Below are 25,647 nucleotides of genomic sequence, written 5' to 3' on the forward strand. Positions count from 1 at the left end.
GAACCCCCTGCTTGAGAGACTCTTTCATAGTTCTTTGTTCTTTTCCTTAGTAAGTCTCCCTCAAGTTGCAATTGCTTCCTTATTCTTTCAGCTGTTGTTTCCTGTCTGACCTCCTCCCTAGTAGACTGCTCCGTAAGACGTGGGCTGAGTCTGTTTTGCTCCTACATCCTGTGGATCTTGTGCACATTGGCCTTACCAATCTGATGTATCTGTCCAAGATTTGAATCAGAAGTTTTCCTTCCTCTTTCCTTTTCTTGCAACACCAGTTCCTGTGGGTAGGAATTCATAAGGTTTTGGCCTTTGGCTCAGCACACGGAGTACTGAATGGGCAGGTGTTATATGGAACCCATTTACTGCAGCTGGTGGATTTCGTAGCAAAACCTGCTGCAGGAGTTTACTTCATCTGGTCCAACTTAGGTGATGAGAGCCATTGCCACTCCTGCTGCCACTGGTGATGCTGGAGGCTTTTTAAACATCACAGAGTGCCCCATATAAGGCTCTACCTGACGGAACCGGGGAGGGCCTTTTTCTGAGCTGTAGATTAATTAACAAAGAGCCTGGATTAATTACAGGTCATCAGTCCTGCACTTCCATAAACACACTGTCTGGTTTATATAGAGCAGCACCTTCTCTGATGAATTCAAAATGATGTCTTTATGCACCTTTTCTACACAGTAGGTATCCGAATGTCCCTGCGAGTGAAGTGATGCAAGCTCTCTGGATAACTGGAGTGCCAATGACATTCCACAGATATTTATTGAGCATCTCCCATGTGCCAGGAACTATGCTAGAAGTATGCTGGACACTGAGTTGGCCGGGAAAGATACCATTCCTAACCTCAAATGTCAAAGAAGTAATTACAAGCACAATGACTGTTATAAAGGGAAAGGGCTATGGGGTCATATAGCAAAGAGATATAACCTAGTCTAGGGCTCAGGAAAAGTTTTCTGTCTAGGATTCGTAAGACCCATATCTGCCAATAAGTGGCAATATGTTCTGGTGCATCGTCTACTACCCTTCAGGGCACAAATCTCACTATCTGTTCTATATGAAGTGTGGTTGCTGATTATTAAATATTGCCAGGGCTTTACAACTCTCAGCAGGGCAGTTGCGCCAAGTGATAGTTGACTGGCGTACCCACATGGCAGCATCACTTTCTTTACCCCTGAGGGAGAGACTGGGCCTTGCCAATCTCTGAATTCACTGTGCTCAGCAAAGTGTGCCTGGCAAGCAGCTGGCATTCAATGAATGTGTGTTGAATGAAGTACTGCAGTCAAAAAGGGCACATCATAGAAAGGAATCAAGTCTATCACTTGGCCCAGGGATATTTTTATAGGACACTGTGCCTTTTTCCTAGAGTGAAGTGATACACTTCAATGCCATGGCTCTTAACCACTACATCACATTATTTGCAACGGGAAAGAGTGTCTTCTGGTAGGATAGTTTAAAATAGTAAAAAACACTTATATAGCACTTACTATCTATCAGGTACTATTTTTAAGAACTTTGCATTGACTAACTCAGTTCCTCTTACAAATCTATGAAGTGAAAGGAAATCTATCATTGTTCCCATTTTACAGTTGGAGAATGGAAGCACAGAGAGGGTTAAGTGACCAGCCAAATGTTGCAGAGCCACTAATGGGCAGAAACAGGAATTGAGCACAGGCTTCTGTCAATGGAAGTTATGCTCCTAACCACTGCACTTTGTCATTTTTCGTGGAGAACACAGAGACTATCATGCTTTACTGTGCCTCATTTCTAATGCTATTCCTCACATCCTATTTTTACGTTGAGTCATTTCTTTCCTTTGAGATTATGTAAAGGAATTTTTGACTTCTGTGCCTCAAACCTTTCTCTGCTAGTGCCTGTAACCCAGGAGTTCACTGACCGAACATATTTCTGGAATCATACTGTATGAACTGGAGCTCCCCCCCGGTATACACTCATTTCTTATTTCATAATGAGGTTTTTCATTTTCACATGGCAACTTCATAAAAAAGACACTTGCTTGACGTTAAGAAGCTGGTAATTGTTGCAAATAACTTTCTATGCTGGCCTGAGTACAAGAGAGAAAAAAACTATAAGCAGAAGCCAACTGTTGGTGAAGAGCAAAGTGATTCTGCATTAGGTGAAGTTTTCGAGTGTACGACCTCCACAATCCCTGCCAGCTCTTGAAGTCTACAAACACTATGCCCACAAAAAGGGAGAAAAGTACCTCTGATGGCTACCACCCTGAGTTTCTTTCACCTTGCTGTCCTCAACTCTTTTGTTTTGCTGTGGATCATCTGAAGCTGCAACTTTTAAAAACCAGAGAAGCTTTTCATAATTCACCTGAAAATTAAATATCAAACAGAACATCCCCATTTAATTTACATGTAGGGGAAAGAAGATGCCTGCTGAGATAAAATGTATTTGGAAAAGTTTTAGCATTAAAAGTGTTAAAAACAGGTTTTAAAATATAATAATTATTAGTGCTTTTTTACCAACTATTCATTTTATTTTCCCTTCTGGACATACGGTAAAATAATACTTCCTGGTTGTCTTGTGGTTGAGCAGGGTGATGACCAGTTCTGGCCAGTGAGTTGTGAGCAGAAGTGACATGTGCTACTTCTGGGCTGAGGATTAAACTGCTGACATGACACCCTCCAGGTCTCTCTTCTTCCCCTCTGCCATCACTTTCAAAAATCCTACAGAGTGGATGCTTCCTCAGCATGGGTTTGGAGCTAAGATGATGATGGTACTGAGAAGACCCTGGGGTGGACTCATTAGGAAAAATAAACATTTATTGTTTTGAGCCACTGAAACTTTGGGGCAATTTGTTACAACAGCATAACCTAGCCTCTAGCTTCTCTCTCTCACACACATCTCTTACCTAGATATATTCAACAGATATAGTCAGATTACTTAGGGGCAAGGCCTTATTTACCTAGGTGAAAAACTCAAGACTTTTTTTTTTTTTTTACATAGGAAAGGACTAAAAGAATGTCATCATTTCCATTGCTGGGCTGGATGACATGCTAGGGACTCTGGTCTGGTGGGCAGACAACGCCAGGGCAGTAGAGGGCGTAGCATGGGGATGGGAAGCCAGATAAGGTCCTGATAGAAACTAGATCTCAGGCTGGAGAATTGGCTTGAACTGAAGATTCAGAGAGTTTATACTAATAGGTTGATACTGTATTGCTAAATACTTCTCATAAATATACAACTGATTCTGTTTGCACAGATTAGGGATGGGCAGGAGATAGAACTAACATTTATTTGAGTACCTACTAAATGCTAAACATGAGACCAGGTAATTTGCATTTATTATACTACTAAATCCTCAGATTAGCCCTATGAGATTGGTTTTGGCCTGATTTTCCATCAACACATGCTCACAAGGGATTTATCCACTGGTAGTATTTCTTCCTATTTTAGGATATTTTCCTTTAGCTTAATGTGTATCATCTGTCTTTTACATAATTTTTTGATTATATGAGAATTTAGAATAACAAATCTTAGAGACCCATTGGATCTGGGAGGAGGAAGGGGGAAGTAAGATGCAATGTTCAGGGGAATCATTTGAGGTTTGCCTGTGAACTCCTCAGGGAAGCTTCCTTGAAAGCTGATGGGACATGTGGAGTGTGGTGTCCACCAGTCCATGCTCAGACCTTCTTATTATCTGTTTCACATCAAAATATACAGTCAACAAATAATACCCCTTCAATCACAATAGAAAACAGCCCAACAACTCTTAGGATACACACATTGGGTTGGTCAGAGCTGCCCCTTGCCATCTGTTCTAAGGACGAGTCTCTAAGGTTTCTCCTGGGGAGGCCATGGATATAGGACAGGGACTGGTCTCCAGTTGGTACAGAGCTGCAGTAGACATTTTCCTGGTTGGGAATCTTAAAGAAACAGACAAATGGTAGTAAGGATCAGAAGGGGTGGGTGAAGAGAAAGAGAAAAAAAGGGAGAATATGAATGAGTCAACAAATTCTTTTTTTTTTTTAAATAAATAAATTTATTTATTTATTTATTTTTGGCTGCATTGGGTCCTTGTTGCTGCGCACGGGCTTTTCTCTAGTTGTGTCTAGCGGGGGCTACTCTTCGTTGCAGTGCTTGGGCTTCTCATTGCGGTGGCTCCTCTTGTTGCGGATCACAGGCTCTAGGCGCGTGGGCTTCAGTAGTTGTGGCACGTGGGCTCAGTAGTTGTGGCTCGCGGGCTCTAGAGCTCAGGCTCAGTAGTTGTGGCGCACGGGCTTAGTTGCTCCGCAGCATGTGGAATCTTCCCGGACCAGGGCTCGAACCCATGTCCCCTGCACTGGCAGGTGGATTCTTAACCACTGCACCACCAGGGAAGTCCGAGTCAACAAATACTTAAAACACATTCACAGTTCCAAATGACTTCAGCCCATGTGGTCATTGAGTCATTGAATCCCCACAGAAGAGAAAGGTTACCTCAACATTAACTTCATCATTATGCAATTAACACAAGTTTGATAAATAAATGGACAATTAGACACTTTTTCATTTGTGCAATAAAGAAGGTGTCTGTGACGAAGAAAAAATAGGTAGACCATAAGGTGTTTATAGGCAAATGGAGGGCTATTATTAGAGATAGGGCTATCTTTGGGCTGTTTCAATTAGCAGATTCAAGAAGGGCAGCAAAGGCAATTGTGAGCTTTGTCAAGAATGGAATAGAAGAGATTAAAACACCCAGAATATTACACCCCAAGAGCAATGTTATTAAAGGTTACCACAGAATAAATGATGGAAAAAGTGTCAATGATAAAATCCCATTCCCTCATGCCATGGTGTATGATGTATTAATAATGTTTTTTATTTTCTGTATTTTATGATGGTTTGACATCTTGGGGACCTTGCTGGCTGGAGGAGACTGCCCCTTCAAGGGCTAACTAATTCCTAGAGATAGTAAGCAGCTTGCCTGCTAATACATCTTTAATATGTGAACCAACCAATCCTAAGTCCATATCTCCAACCACCTCCTTTATCTAACTCTCACACACCAAGCCAATATTTCCCCTGCCCTAAGTCTACCCAGGTCCAGATATCAGACTGGGGACAGCCCCTCTTTGGGCCTCCAGTGGGCCCAAAGCCCACTGGAATTGTTCAAACCAGCCAGTTCTGGTCTATTTACCCTGCCCTGCATTACCTTTCCCATGGAAACCCCAGTAAAGGCTGTGGCCTGTGCTTTCCCCTCACTCCTCTGCCTTTTGATTGACTCTGGTGCTTCTACATGTGGCCCTGCATGGTGTGGCATGCCCCCTTTTCACTGGGAAGTGTAAATAATACATTCTTTCAAAGGCAGTTGCCTCTATATGTGTCACCTTGCCATACCTGATTAAAGTAAAATCCTGGGTACAAATTGAATCACATGGCTATTTTTAATGTCAAGTAATTGAAAGGAGACATTAGCAGAAGGATCTGAAAACTGTGTCTGTACTTAATTGATAGTTATATTGAATAACCTATCAGTATGAATAGCAACCTACAGATGCTGTATAGTCATGAAATATTTTAAAGAAAATTCAAGAGGGTCTCTAGAGTGGGCAGAGTGAGCAGGAGTGGCAGAGGGTTCTAAAATAGGCATAATAATAACAAGACATATATTGGGCACATACTCTCTACAAGGTACCGTATGAGTACTTTGTTTATATCATTCAATTTAATCCGTACAACAACCCTATAAGGTAGGTAGTACTTGTACCTTTTTATATTTGGAATGCTGAGGCTTACAGAAGTTAAGTAACTGTATTCCTTCATTTAAGAAATATTTATGGCTTGCCTAGGCTAGGCCAGGCACTGTGATAGGCCCTACAGTGAATAAAACAGATATGGCCTCTGCTCTCACAGAGCTTACAGATGATGAGAGGCATGGCAAGCGACTGTGATAGTACACCATGGGATGGTAAGGGACACTATTAGAACAGCCCATGGGTCCATCTAACCTGGACTTGGTGGTCCAGGTCTGGAAGCAATGACATTTAAGTCTAGGCTTGAAATATGAGCTAGATTTGGATAGGCTAAGGAGTGGAGACTTCCGTGATAGACGGAATGGGAATAAAGGGGAATAAAGAGGAGAAGAGAAGAAGGAAGAGTACAGGAAAAGGAAACTGGATGTAGAAAACCTCAAAGGTGCACACACGTGCCTAAAAGAGAGTAATGGATGTTCTCAGAGCATCACTTAAGTTTTTGGAAAGACAAAAGGCAAGGCTGGAGAGGGAGGCAGGAGAAAGGAGGTGAATAGCCTTAACTCTTGTTAGTATCTGTGCTTTATCCTGAGGGCAGTGGGGAGTCATGGTAATGTTTTTAGTAGATCTAGGACTAGGCTAGACTTGCCCAAAATTTACTCCCTAGTAAATTGTGCAGATAAGATTTGGGCCCTGGGCTTCCCTGGTGGCGCAGTGGTTGAGAATCTGCCTGCCAATGCAGGGGACATGGGTTTGAGCCCTGGTCTGGGAAGATCTCACATGCCGCAGAGCAACTGGGCCCGTGAGCCACAACTACTGAGCCTGCGCGTCTGGAGCCTGTGGTCCGCAACAAGAGAGTCCGCGATAGTGAGAGGCCCGCGCACCGCGATGAAGAGTGGCCCCTGCTTGCCGCAACTAGAGAAAGCCCTCGCACAGAAACGAAGGCCCAACACAGCCATAAATAAATAAATAACTAAATACTTAAAAAAAAAAAAAAAAAAAGATTTGGACCCTGCTTTTCACCTTTCCTCTGGGATGAGAACGATTCCACAGTCCGTCCACAGAACAGTTTCATTCTGCAAGGTATTTAGTTAGGTATTTCAGACATAGTGTTCTCAGAACAATACGTTTCTTTATAAATTACTTGTAATATAAAATATTTATATTTTCAGGTACATATAAATATTTTCTGCCTCTAAGAATTGATACACTTCTATATTATAGTACTCTAAAGATGCATTTATCAACACTTATCATTCTCATCGAGTCAAGGTGTTCTTTAGTCCCTTTACTCCCATTTATACACCAAATTTATTGAGTGCCTTTATCTTTGGCACTAGAGATACAGGTGAACAAGACAGGTATGATTGCTGACTGCCCCTCATAGATCTTTTGGCCTAGACATTACAGACTAAATTTTATGGCCTTGCCTATGGAAAGGGGAAAATATATTGTGCTCCCAGGAATGCTGTGAAGAATGAATGCCATAATGTATTTTAAATATTTTGCATATTGTACAACTATATTATGAATTTGTTTGCTATTTTTTGTGTATCTCCTTCCAAAAGATCTATGAGGGGCGGTCAGCAATCATACCTGCCTTGTTCACCTGTATCTCTTGTGTCAAAGATAAAGGCACTCAATAAATTTGGTGTATAAATGGGAATAAAGGGGACTAAAGAACACCTTGACTCCATGAGAATGATGTGTTGATAAATGCTTCTTTAGAACCCTATGAAGGCCAGAACTCTCTTGTATCCTGCTGACTCCCAGCGTCAAGAAAAACACTGAACTTGAAGAAGAAACCAAGAAAGACAGTGTCAGAATGATGACGATGTCTTGTTCAGGCCAAGGGCACGCCAGGCCTCAGGCTTCTCCTTTCACTGATATAAATCATCCTGGGCTGTTTTTCAAAAGCAAAGAGTGTTCCTAAAGTGTCAAAGAAGATAAAATGGGAAATTCTGATCAAGAATCACTATGTTTCTGACTTCAGGAGTTGTCAGAGTACCTATAAAGTCTCTGATACTACAGCTTTCTCTCATTTGTTTTACTTTGAATCAAAAAATACTGCTTGGGAATGGATGACACAGTAGCCTGAAATAACTTTGAGTGATGCTAGTTTTGTAATATTGACCTCAAAGAATCGGTACAAATGAAGCACAGAAATTTAACACAGATTCAGCAACTGTCCTTGGGCGTTAGAACTTGAAAGTGTTGGAAGTGTAAACAAGTCTTTTAAAGAGATGGCTTATAAATAAAACTATTTTTAAGTGGTTATATTGTAGAAGACATGAATACTCTGCACCAAGACAAGTGAACACAACAAACTGTCTTAATATTAGGCAATGGATAGCTGTGACTTGGGTGAAAATTTAGAGAGACAGCATTAAATGCAGAGTTGAAAAGTTCTATTTCTTAAATAACTTAGGCCAAGGTCTTGATGCATTCTAGAAGGCTGCTAAATGGCTCAAAAAAGGACACTAGTGATAATAAGTACAACCATGAGAAAGATGCATGTAAAATATTTGATAGTTTTTGAGAAATGTAGAATTGAAAAAATAGTATTTCCAAATTAATATATATATATATGATTTTAATATATACTTTAAACATATTAATACAGTAAATATTAGAGTTAATCATTTGGCTTATTTATTTTTGTAAAATTTATATTTTATTTAAATTTTAACTTCTAATTATGGAAAAATTTACACATAGGCACATGTAGCGAGAATAGTATGATGAAACTCCATAAACTCATCACCAAGCTTCAGTTATCAACTGAAAACCTTGTTTCTTTATATCCACATCACCCCCCCACCAGAGATGACGTGAACCCCAGGCAGTGTATTATTTCATCTGCATTGTTTTAGCATGTATTTATAAAGCAGTGATTTTTACAGTGTGGTCCTTGGGTCACAAGCCTCAGCATCACCTTGAAACTTGTTAGAAATGTGAATTCTCAAGACCCACCCTAGACCCATTGAATGAGAATTTCTAGGGTTGGGAGCCTAGAAATCTGTGTTTTAACAAGTACTCCAGTAATTCTAATGCACAATAAAATTTGTGAACCACTGACCAAAGGATAAAGATTCTTTTTAAACATAACCACAATGACATTATTACACTAAAAAATTCCTTATTAACAGTAATTCCTTAATATCATCAACTACCTAGTGAGTGTTCAAAATCCCCCAATTATCTGATAAATAGTATTATTAGTTTGTTTATTCAAATCAGGAGCCAAATAATATCCACATATTGCAACTGGCTAATATCACTTACATCTTTTAAAATTTCTAGTTCTTCCTGGGCTTCCCTGGTGGCGCAGTGGTTAAGAATCTACCTGCCAATGCAGGGGACATGGGTTTGAGCCCTGGTCTGGGAAGATCCCACATGCCGCGGAGCAACTAAGCCCATGCACCACAACTACTGAAGCCTAGAGCCCGTGCACCACAATGAAGAGTAGCCTCTGCTCGCTGCAACTAGAGAAAGCCCGCATGCAGCAGCGAAGATACAGTGCAGCCCAAAAAAAAATAAAAATTTCTAGTTCTTCCTACCCCCCCACCACCTTTCTTTTCACATTTTTTCCCTTGTAATTTATTTGTTGAAGAAGCTGAGTTGTCTGCCCTGTAAAGTTTTCCACCGTCTGGATTTTGTTGCTGTTTAACAAATTGGCCCATATAATTCCTGTAAAACAGCAGTTAGATCTAGAATCTTGATCACAGTCAAGTTCAATCGTTTCATAGTTGGTATATTTTCCCATGGAAGCAAATGCTGTCAGGTTGTCTTCCTTTTTGTGTTATTCACAGGCACTGATAATCATTGCTTTAGTCCATTTTTTTTTCGTTAGGATTTTAGAAAATAGTGGTATTCTCACTCTACTATTACTTCTCATTTATTGGTAGTAATATTTCTCTAAAGAGAGACTGTCCCTTATCAACCATTATCTAAGATACAGTTTGTGGAGAAAAGGCACATTGAATAAATGCTTGATTCTTTAATGCACTAATTTAAAAATTGTTTGTCTCCTAGCTTTCTTCAGAGGTGACCAATTGTTTTTGTTTTTGTTTTTAAAAATCACTGTAAACTTATGGATTTAAACATATTGAATGCCTTTAAATCTATTATAATTATTATTTTTATTGATATCCAAAATGTCCCACTTTGACTAGTGGGAGCAACATATTTTTTTTTTTTTTTAGTGGGAGCCATTTTAAGTTAGATCCTGAGTCTTTTCTTGACAAGTCTTGGAAGGTCTTTGGTATCTACATTGTTTTTGGGGTAAGCAGATGTTACAGGCTCAAAGCTGGAATCAGCCTTTAGAATTTACTGAACACAATGCAGGTGGTAGGGTGCTCATTCATATGGGATTGTTTCTACATTTTTCAATGGACAAGGCTAGGAAATGTATTTTTTTTTAAAAAAAGAGTTCATACTGATATTTCCAAATCAGATGTAGGAGTATAGGAGTTTTATATTGTCTCATCAATATTATAGCTATATTTCATTTCTCCTACACTAGAAATTCCAAGTCCCAAAACCACGAAGATAGTGTCTCATTTGCTTTATCCCCCAGTACACATACAGAAGAACAATATCAACATAATGGTTACTGAAAACCTTTAAAGGTATTTTTTCAAAAAAATTTTCCTTAGAGTATATACCCCACTAGAGACATACAGTGAAGTCATTATGTTTTAAAGTTATTTACAATAGTTCCACGCTCTTTGGTTTTGCTGTCAATTAATACATAGGTTCATGTGGTAGCTAGTCTCCAAGGCGGCCCCAGTGATCCCTGCCTCCTAGTACTCATGTTCTTGTGCAGGCCTTCCCCTCCACACTTAATTAGAATTAGTCTGGATAACCAATGGAAGAACACTGTACAAGTGATGGTATGCCACTTCTGAGATTAGGTTATTAAAAAGACATTGGGGCTTCAGTTTTGGTTGTGCACACACACGCTCTCTCTCTCTCTCTCTCTTTTTCTGGGATAACTTATCTTGGGGAAGCCAGATACCATGTCACAAGCAGCCCTATGGAGAGGCCCAAATTGAAAAAGAGACAATATCTCTGGCCACAGCCAGCAAGTAACTGAGGCCTCTGTCAATAGCCACTCAAAGGGGCCTAGAAGTGGATCTTCTAGCCCTGGGTAAGCCTTCAGGTGACTGCATTCCTGCTGACATTTGGCATGAAATTTCATGGGAAACCTTGAGCGAGAACTACTCATCTAAGCCATTCCTGGATTCTTGTCCCTCAGAAACAGTGAGAGATAATATATGGTTATTGGTTTAACTGGTCACCTTTTCAGACAATTTGTTATGCAGCAATAGATAACTAAAACAGACTTACTTTATTTTGTTTTCAATTTTTAGGGCTTGAATTTTTTAAACATTTAAGTTAGTTTTATATTTATGTGAAATATTTAAATAGTTCCAAAGCCAAATCTACAGAACAAGATTTAGTCAGAGATTTGTGGTTTCTATTCTCGATCCCTCCATTATATTCCCTCTAGTCCCAATAGGTAACCATTTAAAAAAAAAAAGTTTTTATTAATTCCTTCATTTTTAAAAACATAAGCAATAATAGATATTTAGATGCATAATCTACATACTTTTCTTCACTTTGCTTTTGTTTAATTAATAGTATATCTAGCTATATTATTCCATACAATGATATATACATACAATTATATATATGTATATGTGTGTATATATATGATTCATATGTATAGTGATATTCTTCATTACTTTCTACAATTTTATTAAAGTTTTTATAATACTCCATGTATGGATGTACCTTAGTATTTTCAACCTGTCCCTTGTTGATGGAAATTTAGGTTGTTTACAGTTTTTGATATAATAAGTAATGCTGCAATGAATACCTTCTACATAAATTGTTAAACATATTTCCAGTATACCTTTGGGATAGATTTCTGAAAGTGAGATTTTCACGTCAAAAAATTCATACATAAGTAGTTTTGCTGATTATTGCCTAATTTCCTTCCAAAGTGGTTGTTCCATTTTAAATTTCCTCTACCTTCTAACAAAGTATGTTGTCAATTTTCTGGACTTTTGCCAGTGTAATAGGTGAGAAATTATATCTCAAGGTGGTTTTTTTTTTTTTTTTTAAACGTGATGATCCATTTATTTATTTATTTTCGGCTGTGTTGGGTCTTCGTTTCTGCGCGAGGGCTTTCTCTAGTTGTGGCAAGCGGGGGCCACTCTTCATCGCGGTGCGTGGGCCTCTCACTATCGCGGCGTCTCCCGTTGCGGAGCACAGGCTCCAGACGCGCAGGCTCAGTAATTGTGGCTCACGGGCCTAGTTGCTCTGCGGCATGTGGAATCTTCCCAGACCAGGGCTCGAACCCGTGTCCCCTGCATTGGCAGGCAGATTCTCAACCACTGCGCCACCAGGGAAGCCCCTGCAGTTATTTTGTATATTAATTCCCTGATCCATTTGGAATTCATCCTGGTATACATCATTACATGTATAATATGTGAAGAATATACATGATTTAAAATTTTCTCTGTGGCTAGATAATCCTATATTGCTTATTAAAAAGTATATTTTTCCCTACTAATTTGTGATGTCATCTTTATTATACACAAAATTGCAATATGCCATTGGGTCTATTTCTTCACTTTTTTTTTCAATTCTATTAGTCTCATCTATTTATGTGCCAAAATAACACTATTTTAGAGACAGAGATTTTACATTTTATATCTGGTAATGCTAGCCATGTACCCACTGCTTTTCTATTCAGGGTTTTACTGACTATTCTTGCTTGTTTATTATTTCAAATTAACTTTATAACCAATTTGACTATTTACAAAACAAAAATCTGATACTATTTTTACTGGAATCACATTAAGTTTATAAATTACCTCAGGGAGGATTGACATCTTGATTTCGTTCATGTTTTTTCCCATTCTTCAGAATTGTGGTAAAATACACATTACATAAAATTCATTATCTTCACCATTTTTAAGTGCGCAGTTCAGTAGTATTAAGTCTACTCATATTATTGTGCAACCATCACCACCATGCATCCACAGAACTCTTTTCATCATACAAAACTGAAACTCTATACTTATTAAACAACTGCCTATTCCCTCCTCCCCTCAGGCCCTGGCACCACCATTCTACTTTCTGTCTCTATTATTTGACTACTCTGAGTATCTTGCATAAGTAAACCATACAGTATTTGCCTTTTTGTAACAGGCTTATTTCACTTAGCAAATGTGAAAATTATCTGTGTTGTAGCCTGTATCAGACTTTCCTACATTTTTAAGGCTGAATAATATTCCATTGTAGGCATACACATTTTGCTTATCCATTCATCTGTTGATGGACATTTGGGTTTCTTCTCCATTTTAGCTATTGTGAATAATGCTGCTATGAACATGGCTGTACAAATATCTCCTTGAGACCTTCCTTTCAACTCTTTTGTGTATTACCAGAAGTGGACTAGCTGGACCTAACGGTAACTCTATTTTTAACTTTTTGAGAAACTGCTGTACAGCGGCTGTACCATATTACATTCTCACCAATAGTGCACAAGGGTTCCAATTTCTCTACATCCTTGCAAACATTTGTTATTTTCTGTTTTTTTTTCCTTTCTTTTTTTTTTTACTAGTAGCTATCCTAATGTGTATGAGGTGGTACCTCATTATAGTTTTGATTTGCATTTCGCTAATGTGATAGTGATGTTGAATATCTTTTCATGTGCTTATTGGTCATTGTGTATCTTCTTTGGAGAAATGTCTATGCGAGGCCTTTACCCATTTTTGAATCAGGTTGTTTTTTTCGTTGTTGAGCTTTAGGAGTTCTCTATATATTCTGGACATTAATCCCCTTATCAGATATATGTTTTGCACATATTTTCTCCCATTCTGTGGGCTGCCTTTCTACTCTCTTGATAGTGTCTTTTGATGCACAACATTTTAAAATTTTCATGAAATCCAGTTTGTCAGTTTTTTATTCTGGTGCCTGTGCCTTTGGGGTCAGATCCAAGAAATCATTGCCAGATCTAATGTGAAGGTTTTTCCCTATTTTTCCTTTTAAGAGTTTTATAGGCTTATATCTTATATTTAAGTCATAGATTAATTTTGAGTTAATTTTTGTATATGGTGATCATACTTTTGTATGCAGATATCCAGTTTTCCCAGTACCATTTGTTGAAAAAACTGTCTTTTTCCAATTGAATCATCTTGGCATCCTTGTCAAAAAATCATTTCAGGCTTCCCTGGTGGCACAGTGGTTAAGAACCTGCCTGCCAATGCAGGAGACATGGGTTCGAGCCCTGGTCGGGGAAAATCCCACATGCCACGGAGCAACTAAGCCCGTGAGCCACAGCTACTGAGCCTGCGCTCTAGAGCCTGTGAGCCACAACTACTGAATCCGTGTGCCACAACTACTAAAGCCCGCACACCCTAGGGCCCATGCTCTGCAACAAGAGAAGCCACCACAATGAGAAGCCCGTGCACCACAACGAAGAGTAGCCTCCACTCTCCGCAGCTAGAGAAAGCCCACACACAGCAACGAAGACCCAACGCAGCCAAAAATAAATAAATAAATAAATAAATCTAAAAAAAAAAAATCATTTCAGCATATATATGAAGGTGTATTTTTGGACTCTCTATTCTATTCCATTGGTCCATATGTCTGTCTTTATGCCAGTACTATACCATTTTGATTATTGTATCTTTGCAGTTAGTTTTGAAATCAGAAAGTATAAGTCCTCCAGCTTTGTTCTTTTTCAAGATTGTTTTGGATATTCAAGGTCCCTTGAGATTCCATATGAATTTTAGGATGAGTTTTTATGTTTATACAAAAAAGGTCATTGGGATTTTGATAGAAATTGATGATGTTAATTTTTTCTGTACAAGAATATAATAGCATGCCTTTCCATCATGCAAATATACTCATGTTTTTCAGGAGTATTTTATATTTTTCCTCATAAATGTTTGGACATTATTTCTTGTTCAGTTTATACCTATGTATTTGATTTATTTATTTAGTTAATTTAGTTAAGTATCTATTTGCTATTGTAAATGGTGTTTTCCATTTTATTTTCTAACTAGTTTTTGTACGCACGTATGTGTGTGTGTGTGTGTGTGTATATATATATATATATATGAAAGCCATTGATTTGTGGATATTAATGCTATAACTCTATTTTGCCAAATTCTCTTACTGTCCTTTTTTTTAAATAAATTTATTTATTTATTTATTTATTTATTTTTGGCTGCGTTGGGTCTTTGTTGCTGCGTGTGGGCTTTCTCTAGTTGCAGCGAGCGGGGGCTACTCTTCGTTGCGGTGCAAGGGCTTCTCATCGCGGTGGCTTCTCTTGTTGCAGAGCATGAGCTCTAGGCACGTGGGCTTCAGTAGTTGTGGCTCACGGGCTCTAGAGCGCAGGCTCAGTAGTTGTGGTGCACAGGCTTAGTTGCTCCATGGCATGTGGGATCTTCCCGGACCGGGGATCAAACCCGTGTCCCTGCATTGGCGGGCAGATTCTTAACTATTGGGCCATCAGGGAAGTCCCTCTTACTGTTTTAATAGTTTCTTCATTAGAAATTGTGGGAGTTTATATATATAATCTTACCATCTGAAAAGAGATCTTCCTCCTTTTTAATATTATGCCTGTGATTGCTTTCTCTTGTTTAATTATATTAGCTATTACCTCCAACAGAATATTAAAAACAAGCAGGGATATTGGGTACTTTGACTTCTCCTGACTCTAATGTGAAAGCCTGTAGTGTTTCTCCATTAAATAATATGTTGGCTTTGGGTTAATATATAGAGAGACGCATTTTGGAAACAAAAATGAATATTCTCAAGGAATTTACAGACTCATGGAAGGAGATAGACATGGAAACAAACTATTTTAACAGTATAACAACATCTGCCATAAGGGTATGCACAGATAGATGTAGATGTACCTCAGAAAAGGCAGTTTTGGTGGTGAGACAATGATGTTTCTTGATAGACCTGATATCTGTGTTGAGACCCCGATGTAATTAGGAGTTAAATAAAGAAGGAGGGAAGAAAATTTCGCATAAAAGTAATTGCATGGTCAAAGGATAGGAGATAAAAAGAAGCAGAACTCTATTTGGGACATAGAAGTTCAGTTTAGTGAAAGGTGGGGATAGAAGGGAAGTAAGCAGTGAACAGAGTTGAGTTGGTGCAGTAAGTCAAGGAGTTTGAAGTTTCTACTAGGGCAGTGACAATTAAACAATGGTGTTCAAGTGTTTTAAGTAGGGGCTACACTTGATCAGTGGTTTTGAAATTCCTCCTAAAAGAGGTAGCATATATATATCCCTGCCCCATTGGTGTTGTGCTTTGCCATGTGGCTTGCTTTGGCCAGTGGGATGTTAGTGGATATAACATAAGCAAAGACTTAAAATGTACTTGTGGTTGAGTAATGCAGTTGTGTTTGTCCTCTTGAAATGTTTCCATTACTATGAGAAGAGCTTGCCTTGAGGAGCCCATTGGATTCAGAACAATAAGAAAAACAGAGCAGACCTGAACCAAATCTGTAGTCTGGAGCCAAGCCTCGAAAGTCCTACTGGAATAAGTAAAAGCTGTCTTACTCACATATGTGATGTGAACAAAAATGATTATTGTTATAAACCACTGAGTATTGGGCTTGCTTGTCCCACAGCATTATTATTACCACAGCTGACCAATAAAGAGAAGAAAGCATAGAAAAATAAGTCCTGTTTTAAGATAATTAAAATCTTCCTACTGATGTGTAATGGTGGTCTGACTAGGATGATGGCAGAGGAAACAGAAGTAAGAGGACACTGAGAGACATAAAAAAGATGGAATTTAAAGGGCTCAGTGATTAGTTAGATATCAGAGTTAGGGATGGAGAGGAGGAAAGCATGCCCGGATTTCTTGCTTATGCAACTGGGAGAGTTGTGGGACCTTTCTGTGAGACACAGACCACAGGAAGAAGAGCAGGATCAAAGGTTTGGCTTTGAACTTGTTGAATCTCAGCTGCCAATGCACAGTCAAGTGGAAATGTCCCTGACATCTGTCTATTCATCTATAAAATGAGGATAACATCATGTGTCTCTACCTACCTCAGCGGCTGTTGTGGAGAACAAACAAGATAAAACATGCAAAAGGACTTTGAAAAGAACATACTACCAATTAACTGTGATAATTATTAAAATTAAAGCACTAACACTTTCATTTTCATGCTGCCAGATGCAAAAAGCACACTTTAATTTTATTTTTGAAACTGTGCTACTGAGTCTGTTTCTAGTCATACATTCTTTTTTTATTTTTTGAGAGAAAGCAGAGCTGATGCTTCTGAGAAACAGTGTAAACAGCATATATGTACTTTCAGAGACATGGAAGGAGAGAATTTAGAGACAAAAGGTCCTAGGGCTGGCAGTGAGAAGAGCCAGGCTCTAACTGTGAGACCTTGAACCACCATTTAAGCTCTCTGGGCCTCTTATTCTTCATTTGTGAAATGAAAGTTTGTATTTGTTGATTTCTAAGCTATCTTACTGTTCTTGGATACATGAAACTATGGATTCTCTTAACATTTTCAGCTTTACTTACCTCCTACTAACTATACTCTTCAAATTTATCTGTAATTTAGAACAGAGTTTCATACTTGCCTGTCCTCACACATGTTGGCTCAAGTCTCTATCAGCTACTTTTCTTTTAGAGCAAATTCAGCTGGTCCAGATTGCCTGTTACATCCCAGGCAGGAAGGCTTATTTTCATCTGTGTATGAGGAATAAGGATCTAGAAGGAGTTCTGATTGGTTTACTTCTATCACCGTGGCAGGATTCCCTTTACCACTTAGTCAAGGTGGTAATGAGGGTCTCTGTACCAGGCAACTGTGGCTGGCACCTGGCCACCCAGGACCATACACTTGGCAGACAGAACCAATTAGACCCCCACTTCCTATGAGGTATTGCTGTGTTTGGTGGCTGGGTGTTAGCCCTGCGGAGCCTCCCATCAGAAACCTCCTTGAATCCTGGGAGAGGAGGGACAAATCATCTCCCTCTGGCACTACAGAGCTAGCAAAGAATCCAGATTGTGGAGGTCCAAGAACAGCCTACCCAATGAACATTCTGCCTTTTACAATGGCTAATCCAGAAACTCTACCCCAAATGGGTAGCTTGATGTGATAGGGAGAGTGCCAAGAAACAAAATTTCATTTATAAGAGAAAAACTAGAAGTGACTTAAATGCCCATCAATAAGGGATTAGTTAAATGAGCCATGTTATATCCATATAAAAGAATGAATACAGTTTGGGGATTAAGGACCTAGAACCTGGGCCTCAACTGTGGCTCTGCCACTTCTCAGCCTTATGACCTGGACAAGGCACTTGACCTCTTTGTTTTTCAGTTCCTTCATCTATGATCTGAAGATAATAAGAGTTCCTACCTCATTGGATGCTTGGGGAGTAGTAAGTTAGTTAATATATGTAAAGAGCTTAGAATAGTGCCTGGCACATAGTAAATGCTATATAAGTGTTAGTTCTGATTATGACTCTCATAGAGACACTAAACATGATGCTTAGGATGAATTTTTTGAAGCTGGGGGAGAATTCTTGATATGAAGTGAATAGACCAGGATAACAAAGAGTATATACATAATGGTTCATATTCAGTGTCCAGGCATGGAAGAAAGAAGAGAAAGAAATATACCACTATTTGATTGAGTTTTAATTTCTTCTTATTTATATTCTTCCATTTTACAAAATTTCTACATGAGTATATAATATTTTATAATTAGAAGGATCAATAAAAATTTTAGGAAGGAAAAAGAGAAGTCCTCAGTGTTTGAGACCTTGCAGAACATGGTCTGAGGTCCATTGGTGGACTGGTAACCACTCCAAAGTTTAATCTTTGCAGAGTTCTCATGAGCAAAAGATCCCAAATCCACAGGATTTTATATTCTCATGACTGGAAACTAGCGAGCATCTGAGTGATTTAGTAAGGGCTATTAAAATTATAAACTAAAAATAGTTATGTTAGAGTTTACTGCAGACTCTAATTCAGTATTCTACTAAAATATCTGGCTGTTACTTCATGCTTGGCAGTACTGCAAAACTCTATATGTCTGTTTAATTGCAATTTCAGCAATTTTTGGAAACGGTACTTGTTACCAATGAATCATTAGTTTGTCTTGATTTGGGTCTAGTTTTCAATTGCTGCTACTCTTGCTTTTTAATTACAAATTAATAATCATTTAGATTCATCATTACCAAGTTAGTTTGTTGTGGATTGTTTGGTTGATCCTTAACAGAGTGCAGTGATAATATATTTATATCAAGATAGTTTAGGGCTGATAATTTTTTGATATCTAGACATATTTCATTGGATTTGGAATATAAATGATCTTTTCCTGTAATATTAAAGCAGACGAACTCTCCCCCTCCAGCACACCCCAAACTTGCATGTACGGTGACATCACTGTATAACTATCGCTGAGTTAGTCACAGATAGAATAGGTTGACCAATTCAGTTAGTGGTCAGCAAAGATGCAATATACAAAATGACCTTAAAATTCATTTTCAGATGAAAAAAAATGATTCTAATTCTATCTGATGCAAAATGTGTTAATTACCATTAGTAGAAGTGTGTGTTGGTGTGAGTCTATGTTTCTGACCTAACTTTGAATTTTCCTAGCCAATTACCAAGAAAAGTTCAGGTATTTGTTACTCACTTTGCCATCCAGAAATCTGCAACTGAGTGCTCCCGTTAGGAGTTTCTGGTTGTCCTCTGGTTTCTGGTTTTTCTCTGGGTGCTTGCTCTTTTCCACATCATCTGGGTCATGATTGATTTGATAATCTGTGGGATTAGTAGAAGCTGGGGGGGGGGGGTCTCTGCTAATCTGCTTTGCAGTACCAGTCACTGATTTCTGGAGTACTGTTTGAGTTTCTGCCTTCAAGTTCTCATTCTCCTTGCTGGGAAGAAACAGTTTTGCACTTTGTTACTCAGGGCAGACTCCATCTGCACTAGGCTGGCATAAGAAAAGGAAGGTATTAGCATGGTGCTGGGAACACTGGTAACTTAGCATGGCGTAATGAAGAAGTAAACGTTGGTTATTTGTCTAGGGATCATTTACCATAGAGAGACCATGTTATTCTCTTCTCAGGCTTTATCTTCCATATACTCATAATCTGTCCATCTGCTCCAAAACCCTTACTGTAAGAAATGGCAGTGTCAAAGATGAGCCCTAAAAGTTATCACATATCTTTTTTACTTACAAGTCTAACAGGTATTTTCAGTGTTTGCAAATAGAAAAGGAAGAAAGTCAAGGCAGTTTGCCAGCTCCAGTTCTGCTCTATGTCTGTCCTTAATTGCCTCACTGTGAGGCTTCTTTTTCTCTCAGTAGTCTTCCATTTAATTTTAATATTAAATATAGAGGGGAAAAAAAGGGAAAAAACCTGTAGGAATGACTCAAAGAAATTTAAATAAAAAACAAAAATCTAAAAATTATTCAACTTTGTTTAATAACTAAAGACATAAGTCAAAACAATTACAAGGTATTGTTTTATTTTTTAAATTTAATCTATTTTTTTATTGTTATTTATTTTTTAAATTTTTGGCTGCATTGGGTCTTTGTTGCTGTGCGTGGGTTTTTTTCTGGTTGCAGTGAGCGGGGGCTACTCTTCATTGTGTTGCACAGGCTTCTCATTGTGGTGGCTTCTCTTGTTGTGGAGCACGGGCTCTAGGCACGCAGGCTTCAGTAGTTGTGGCATGCGGGCTCAGTACTTGTGGCTTGTGGGCTCTAGAGCACAGGCTCAGTAGTTGTGGCACATGGGCTTAGTTGCTCTGAGGCATGTGGGATCTTCCCAGACCAGGGCTTGAACCTGTGTCCCCTGACCCTTGCATTAGCAGGTGGATTCTTAACCACTGTGCCACCAGGGAAGCCCAAGGCATTGTTTCAAATATAGAAAACTTCTTTGGAAATAAGAAAAACAAATGTTTATGGCCACATATATAGATATAATTCTTATAGTGGATGACCAGACTAAACATGTTAAGAGTCAGGAACTTGAAATTTTTAACCTAGCAAATAAGTTTTTAAGAATGTATATTAAGGAAAAAATGCAGAAAAAGAAAAATTTTAAACTCTAACTATTTTTTAATAGATGGATGTGTTGAGTATTTCATTCTATGTTCATATGAGAGAATGTATGGAGCCATTAAAATAGTTATGAATAATTTTACTCACAAAAGAAAATGTCTAGTTATACAAATAAATGAAAAAATATAATTATCTTAACTATAAATTCATGTATAGATATATATGTGTTCACGTGTTAGAGTACATAATATATCTAGAAGGAAATATGTCAGAAGTAAACAGTAAGTATCTCCTAATAGAAGTTAGGATATTGCATTATGCTATATTATATCATATTATATCTTATAAAACTATTATTCTAAATTTCCTACATGAGGAAATGTTATTTTATTATCAGGAAAAATAAATTTAAAAATAGCTATGCCTTAGGCAGAACACTCTATGACATAAATCACAGCAAGATCCTTTTTGACCCACCTCCTAGAGTAATGGAAATAAAAACAAAAATAAACAAATGGGACCTAATGAAACTTAAAAGCTTTTGCACAGCAAAGGAAACCATAAACAAGACAAAAAGACAACCCTCAGAATGGGAGAAAATATTTGCAAATGAAGCAACTGACAAAGGATTAATCTCCAAAATTTACAAGCAGCTCATGCAGCTCAATATCAAAAAAACAAAAAACCCAATCCAAAAATGGGCAGAAGACCTAAATAGACATTTCTCCAAAGAAGATATACAGATTGCCAACAAACACATGATAGGATGCTCAACATCACTAGTCATTAGAGAAATGCAAATCAAAACTACAATGAGGTATCACCTCACACCAGTCAGAATGGCCAGCATCCAAAAACCTACAAACAATAAATGCTGGAGAGGGTGTGGAGAAAAGGGAACCCTCTTGCACTGTTGGTGGGAATGTAAATTGATACAGCCACTATGGAGAACAGTATGGAGGTTCCTTAAAAAACTAAAAATAGAACTACCATATGACCCAGCAATCCCACTACTGGGCATATACCCTGAGAAAACCATGGTTCAGAAAGAGTCATGTACCATAATGTTCATTGCAGCTCTATTTACAATAGCCAGGACATGGAAGCAACCTAAGTGTCCATCGACAGATGAATGGATTAAGAAGATGTGGCACATATATACAATGGAATATTACTCAGCCATAAAAAGAAACGAAATTGAGTTATTTGTAGTGAGGTGGATGGACCTAGAGTCTGTCATACAGAGTGAAGTAAGTCAGAAAGAGAAAAACAAATACCTTATGCTAACACATATATATGGAAGCTTAAAAAAAAAAAAAGGTTCTGAAGAACCTAGGGGCAGGACAGGAATAAAGACGCAGACATAGAGAATGGACTTGAGAACACAGGGAGGGGGAAGGGCAAGCTGGGATGAAGTTAGAGAGTGGCATGGACATATATACACTACCAAATGTAAAATAGATAGCTAGTGGGAAGCAGCCACATAGCACAGAGATCAGCTCGGTGCTTTGTGTCCACCTAGAGGGGTGGGATGGGGAAGGTGGGAGGGAGATGCAAGAGGGAGGGGATATGGGGATATATGTATATGTATAGCTGATTCACTTTGTTATATAGCAGAAACTAACACACCATTGTAAAGCAATTATACTCCAATAAAGATGTTAAAAAAATAAATAAATAAAATTAAAAAAAAATAGCTATGCCTTATGCCTAGATGGTTGTATAAATTTTAGCTATTGTTATTGACACAGTGGAAAGGACCCATTTTAAAGCATGTTATGTTATCTGAGCATAAAACAATTGCTACAATACTTGTTTATTTGAATAAGGCCAAGATTTGATGTATGTATATTTTTTACATTAATTCTCTTAGTCATGGCAGCATGAGAAGCAAAGAAGGCTTAAGAAAGAACTCTGAGGAACACCTACATTTACAGAGGGAAGAGCCCTAATAGGAGATTTGGAAGAAATTCTAAGTAAGGTGGAAGGAAAACCAGGAGAGTGTGGTCTGGCAGCAAAGTGAAGAGAATGTTTCTAGAGAGAGGGCATAGTCAACAGTGTCATGTGCTGCTGAGAAAGATGAGTCCTGAAAAGTGTCCGTTGAGTTAAGCCATAAGTACGTCATCAGGAATCTTGATAAGGGGAGCTTCCTGAGGTAACAGAGGTGGACGCTAGAGTGAAGTGGGTTGAGGAAAGAGGGGAGACAAAAAGCTAAAGGTAGGAAGTATAAAGAACTCTGTGAAGAATTTTGGCTGCAAGAGAGGAGAGCAATGGGGTGGTGACTGGAGTGCAATGTTGATTTCAGATAGGGCTTTGTTATTATTATGTTTATCTCCAAAATATACAAACAGCTCGTACAACTCTACAACAAAAAAACAAACAACCCAATCAAAAAATGGGCAGAAGACCTTAATAGACATTCTTCCAAAGAAGACATACAGATGGCCAGTAGGCACATGAAAAGATGCTCAACATCGCTAATTATTAGAGAAATGCAAATCAAAACTACAATGAGATACCACCTCACACTGGTCAGAATGGCTATCATTAAAAAGTCTACAAATAACAAATACTGGAGAGGGTGTGGAGAAAAGGGGACCCTCCTACACTGTTGGTGGGAATGTAAGTTGGTGCAGCCACTATGGAAAACAATGTGGAGGTTCTTCAGAAAACTAAAAATAGAATTACCATATGGTCCAGCAACCCCACTCCTGGGTATATACCTGGACAAAACTATAATTCAACAAGATACATGCACCCCTATGTTTATAGAAGCACTATTCACAACAGCCAAAGCATGGAAACAACCTAAATGTCCATCAATAGAAGAATGGATAAAGAAGATGTGGTACATATATACAATGGAATACTACTCATTCTTAAAAAAGAATGAAATAATGCCATTTGCAGCAACATGAATGCAACTAGAGATTATCATACTAAGTTAAGTAAGTCAGAAACAGAAAGACAAATACCATATGATATCACTTATATATGGAATCTAAAATATGGCACAAGTGAACATATCTACAAAACAGAAACAGACTCACAGACATAGAGAATAGACTGGTGGTTGCCAAGGGGGAGAGGCGTGAAGGAGGGAAGGACCGGGAGTTTGGGATTAGCAGATGTAAGCTATTGTATATAGAATGAATAAACAACAAGGTCCTACTGTATAGCACAGGGAACTATATTCAATATCCTGTGCTAAACCATAAGGGAAAGGAATATAAAAAAAAGCATGTCTCTATGTGTATCACTGAATCACTTTGCTGCACAGCAGAGATTGGCTCAACATTGTAAATCAACTATATTTCAATTAAAAAAACAAAATTATAAAAAAGAAACTAAAGATAGTAGGGACTTTAATATATTTAAATGAAGAGCCGGGACTTCCCTGGTGGCATACTAGTTAGGAACCTGCCTGCCAATGCAGGGGACATGGGTTCGATCCCTGGTCTGGGAAGATCCCACATGCCGCGGAGCAACTAAGCCCGTGCGCCACAACTACTGAGCCTGTGCTCAAGAGCCCGCGAGCCAAAACCTCTGAAGCCCGCATGCCTAGAGCCCGTGCTCCGCAACAAGAGAAGCCACGGCAATGAGAAGCCCGCGCATAGCAATGAAGAGCAGCTCCCGCTCACCACAAATAGAGAAAGCCCGCGTGCAGCAACGAAGACCCAAACGCAGCCATAAAAAAAATAAATAAATAAACAAACAAACAAATAAATGAAGAGCCAACTGACCAAAGAAAAGGAGAGGATATCATTGATTAAATAAGGTGAACCCTGACAAAGTAAGATCTCTCAGAGAACAGAGATAGAAATGAAACTTCAGGGTGGGGAAGTAGGAAGATGGGTGAGGATGTAGGCAAATTTTAACGTTTGGTGACAGGAGACTGACCAAATTGCCGACAGCTTGAATTTTCTCTTTGACATACAAGGTATGGTTACCTGTTGGGTCTCAAGAAAGGAAATGCTGCGGTAGGAAGTCTGAATTAAGGACATACGGCCTGACATAGCTTCTATAAAGAGTGGAAGATAGCTGATCAGAAAAATAAGGAAGGTTGGCTGGGCACAACTGAGCAACCACTGAAGGTTGGAGACCATGGATTTTGCAGCACCAGCTGGAGAGGGCACACGCCCAGTAGTCCTCGTGGAGATGCAAGGAAGGCAGACAGCGGGGCTCGTCCAGGGCTGGGGCTTTGCCAGACAGGTGCAATCAAATGGCAATACAGCAAGATGGGAATGCTAGAAGAAGAGTGTATATATAACACATAGTTCTTGCAATGAGAGAAGACATTAACATATGGTCCCTGACCTCAAGAAATTTCATTTCATTTCGCTGTCCAAAAATAACAGAAATAATAAGGTTAACAACTGGTATAAACTTGCTTCTAGAAGTCAGGATAGTGGTTATCTTTGGGGGGAGGTATAAAGTCCAGAAGGAAACATCAGGGGGGCTTCTAGGATTTTGGTACCATTCTGTTTCTGGATCTGGATGTCTGTTGCAAGGGTAAATCAAGTTTGTGAAAATTCAGTGAGTGGTATACTTATAACATGTGCACTTTTATGTATAACATAGGTATATTTCTATAAAGTGTTAAAAGAAATTGGCATAAAATTTACATAAATAATATGAAATCTACCTAATTGGTATATAAATAAATGTCAAGTGAATGTTACAAAGAATCAGTGCTATTTGAAGTTCCTAAGAAAGATAAGTAACTATGGTTTGCAATGGTTGCAAAAATAATAGTATTACTGAGTATTTAGCTACATGACAGCCACATGATAGCCATTTACAAACATTCCTTTATTTAATCTTTAGATCAACCCTATAGGTAGGTCCTCGTATTATTTTCATTTTAGGATGAAGAAATTAAACTTC

The 25,647-nt window shown here is 38.5% G+C and overlaps 1 protein-coding gene across 1 annotated transcript in view; it reads right to left on the reverse strand.

The window, feature by feature from the left end:
• The window catches only part of C3H1orf87 (chromosome 3 C1orf87 homolog), a 100,458-nt gene that overhangs the window by 60,617 nt on the left and 14,194 nt on the right, over positions 1 to 25,647 (reverse strand). The window contains 4 exon segments of the mRNA XM_068537543.1: positions 197 to 269; positions 2,248 to 2,331; positions 3,699 to 3,887; positions 19,393 to 19,633. Coding sequence (XP_068393644.1) covers positions 197 to 269; positions 2,248 to 2,331; positions 3,699 to 3,887; positions 19,393 to 19,633 — 587 coding nt within the window.

This window comes from Eschrichtius robustus, chromosome 3, assembly GCF_028021215.1.
Source record: "Eschrichtius robustus isolate mEscRob2 chromosome 3, mEscRob2.pri, whole genome shotgun sequence".
NCBI classification, from domain to species: Eukaryota; Metazoa; Chordata; class Mammalia; order Artiodactyla; family Eschrichtiidae; genus Eschrichtius; species Eschrichtius robustus.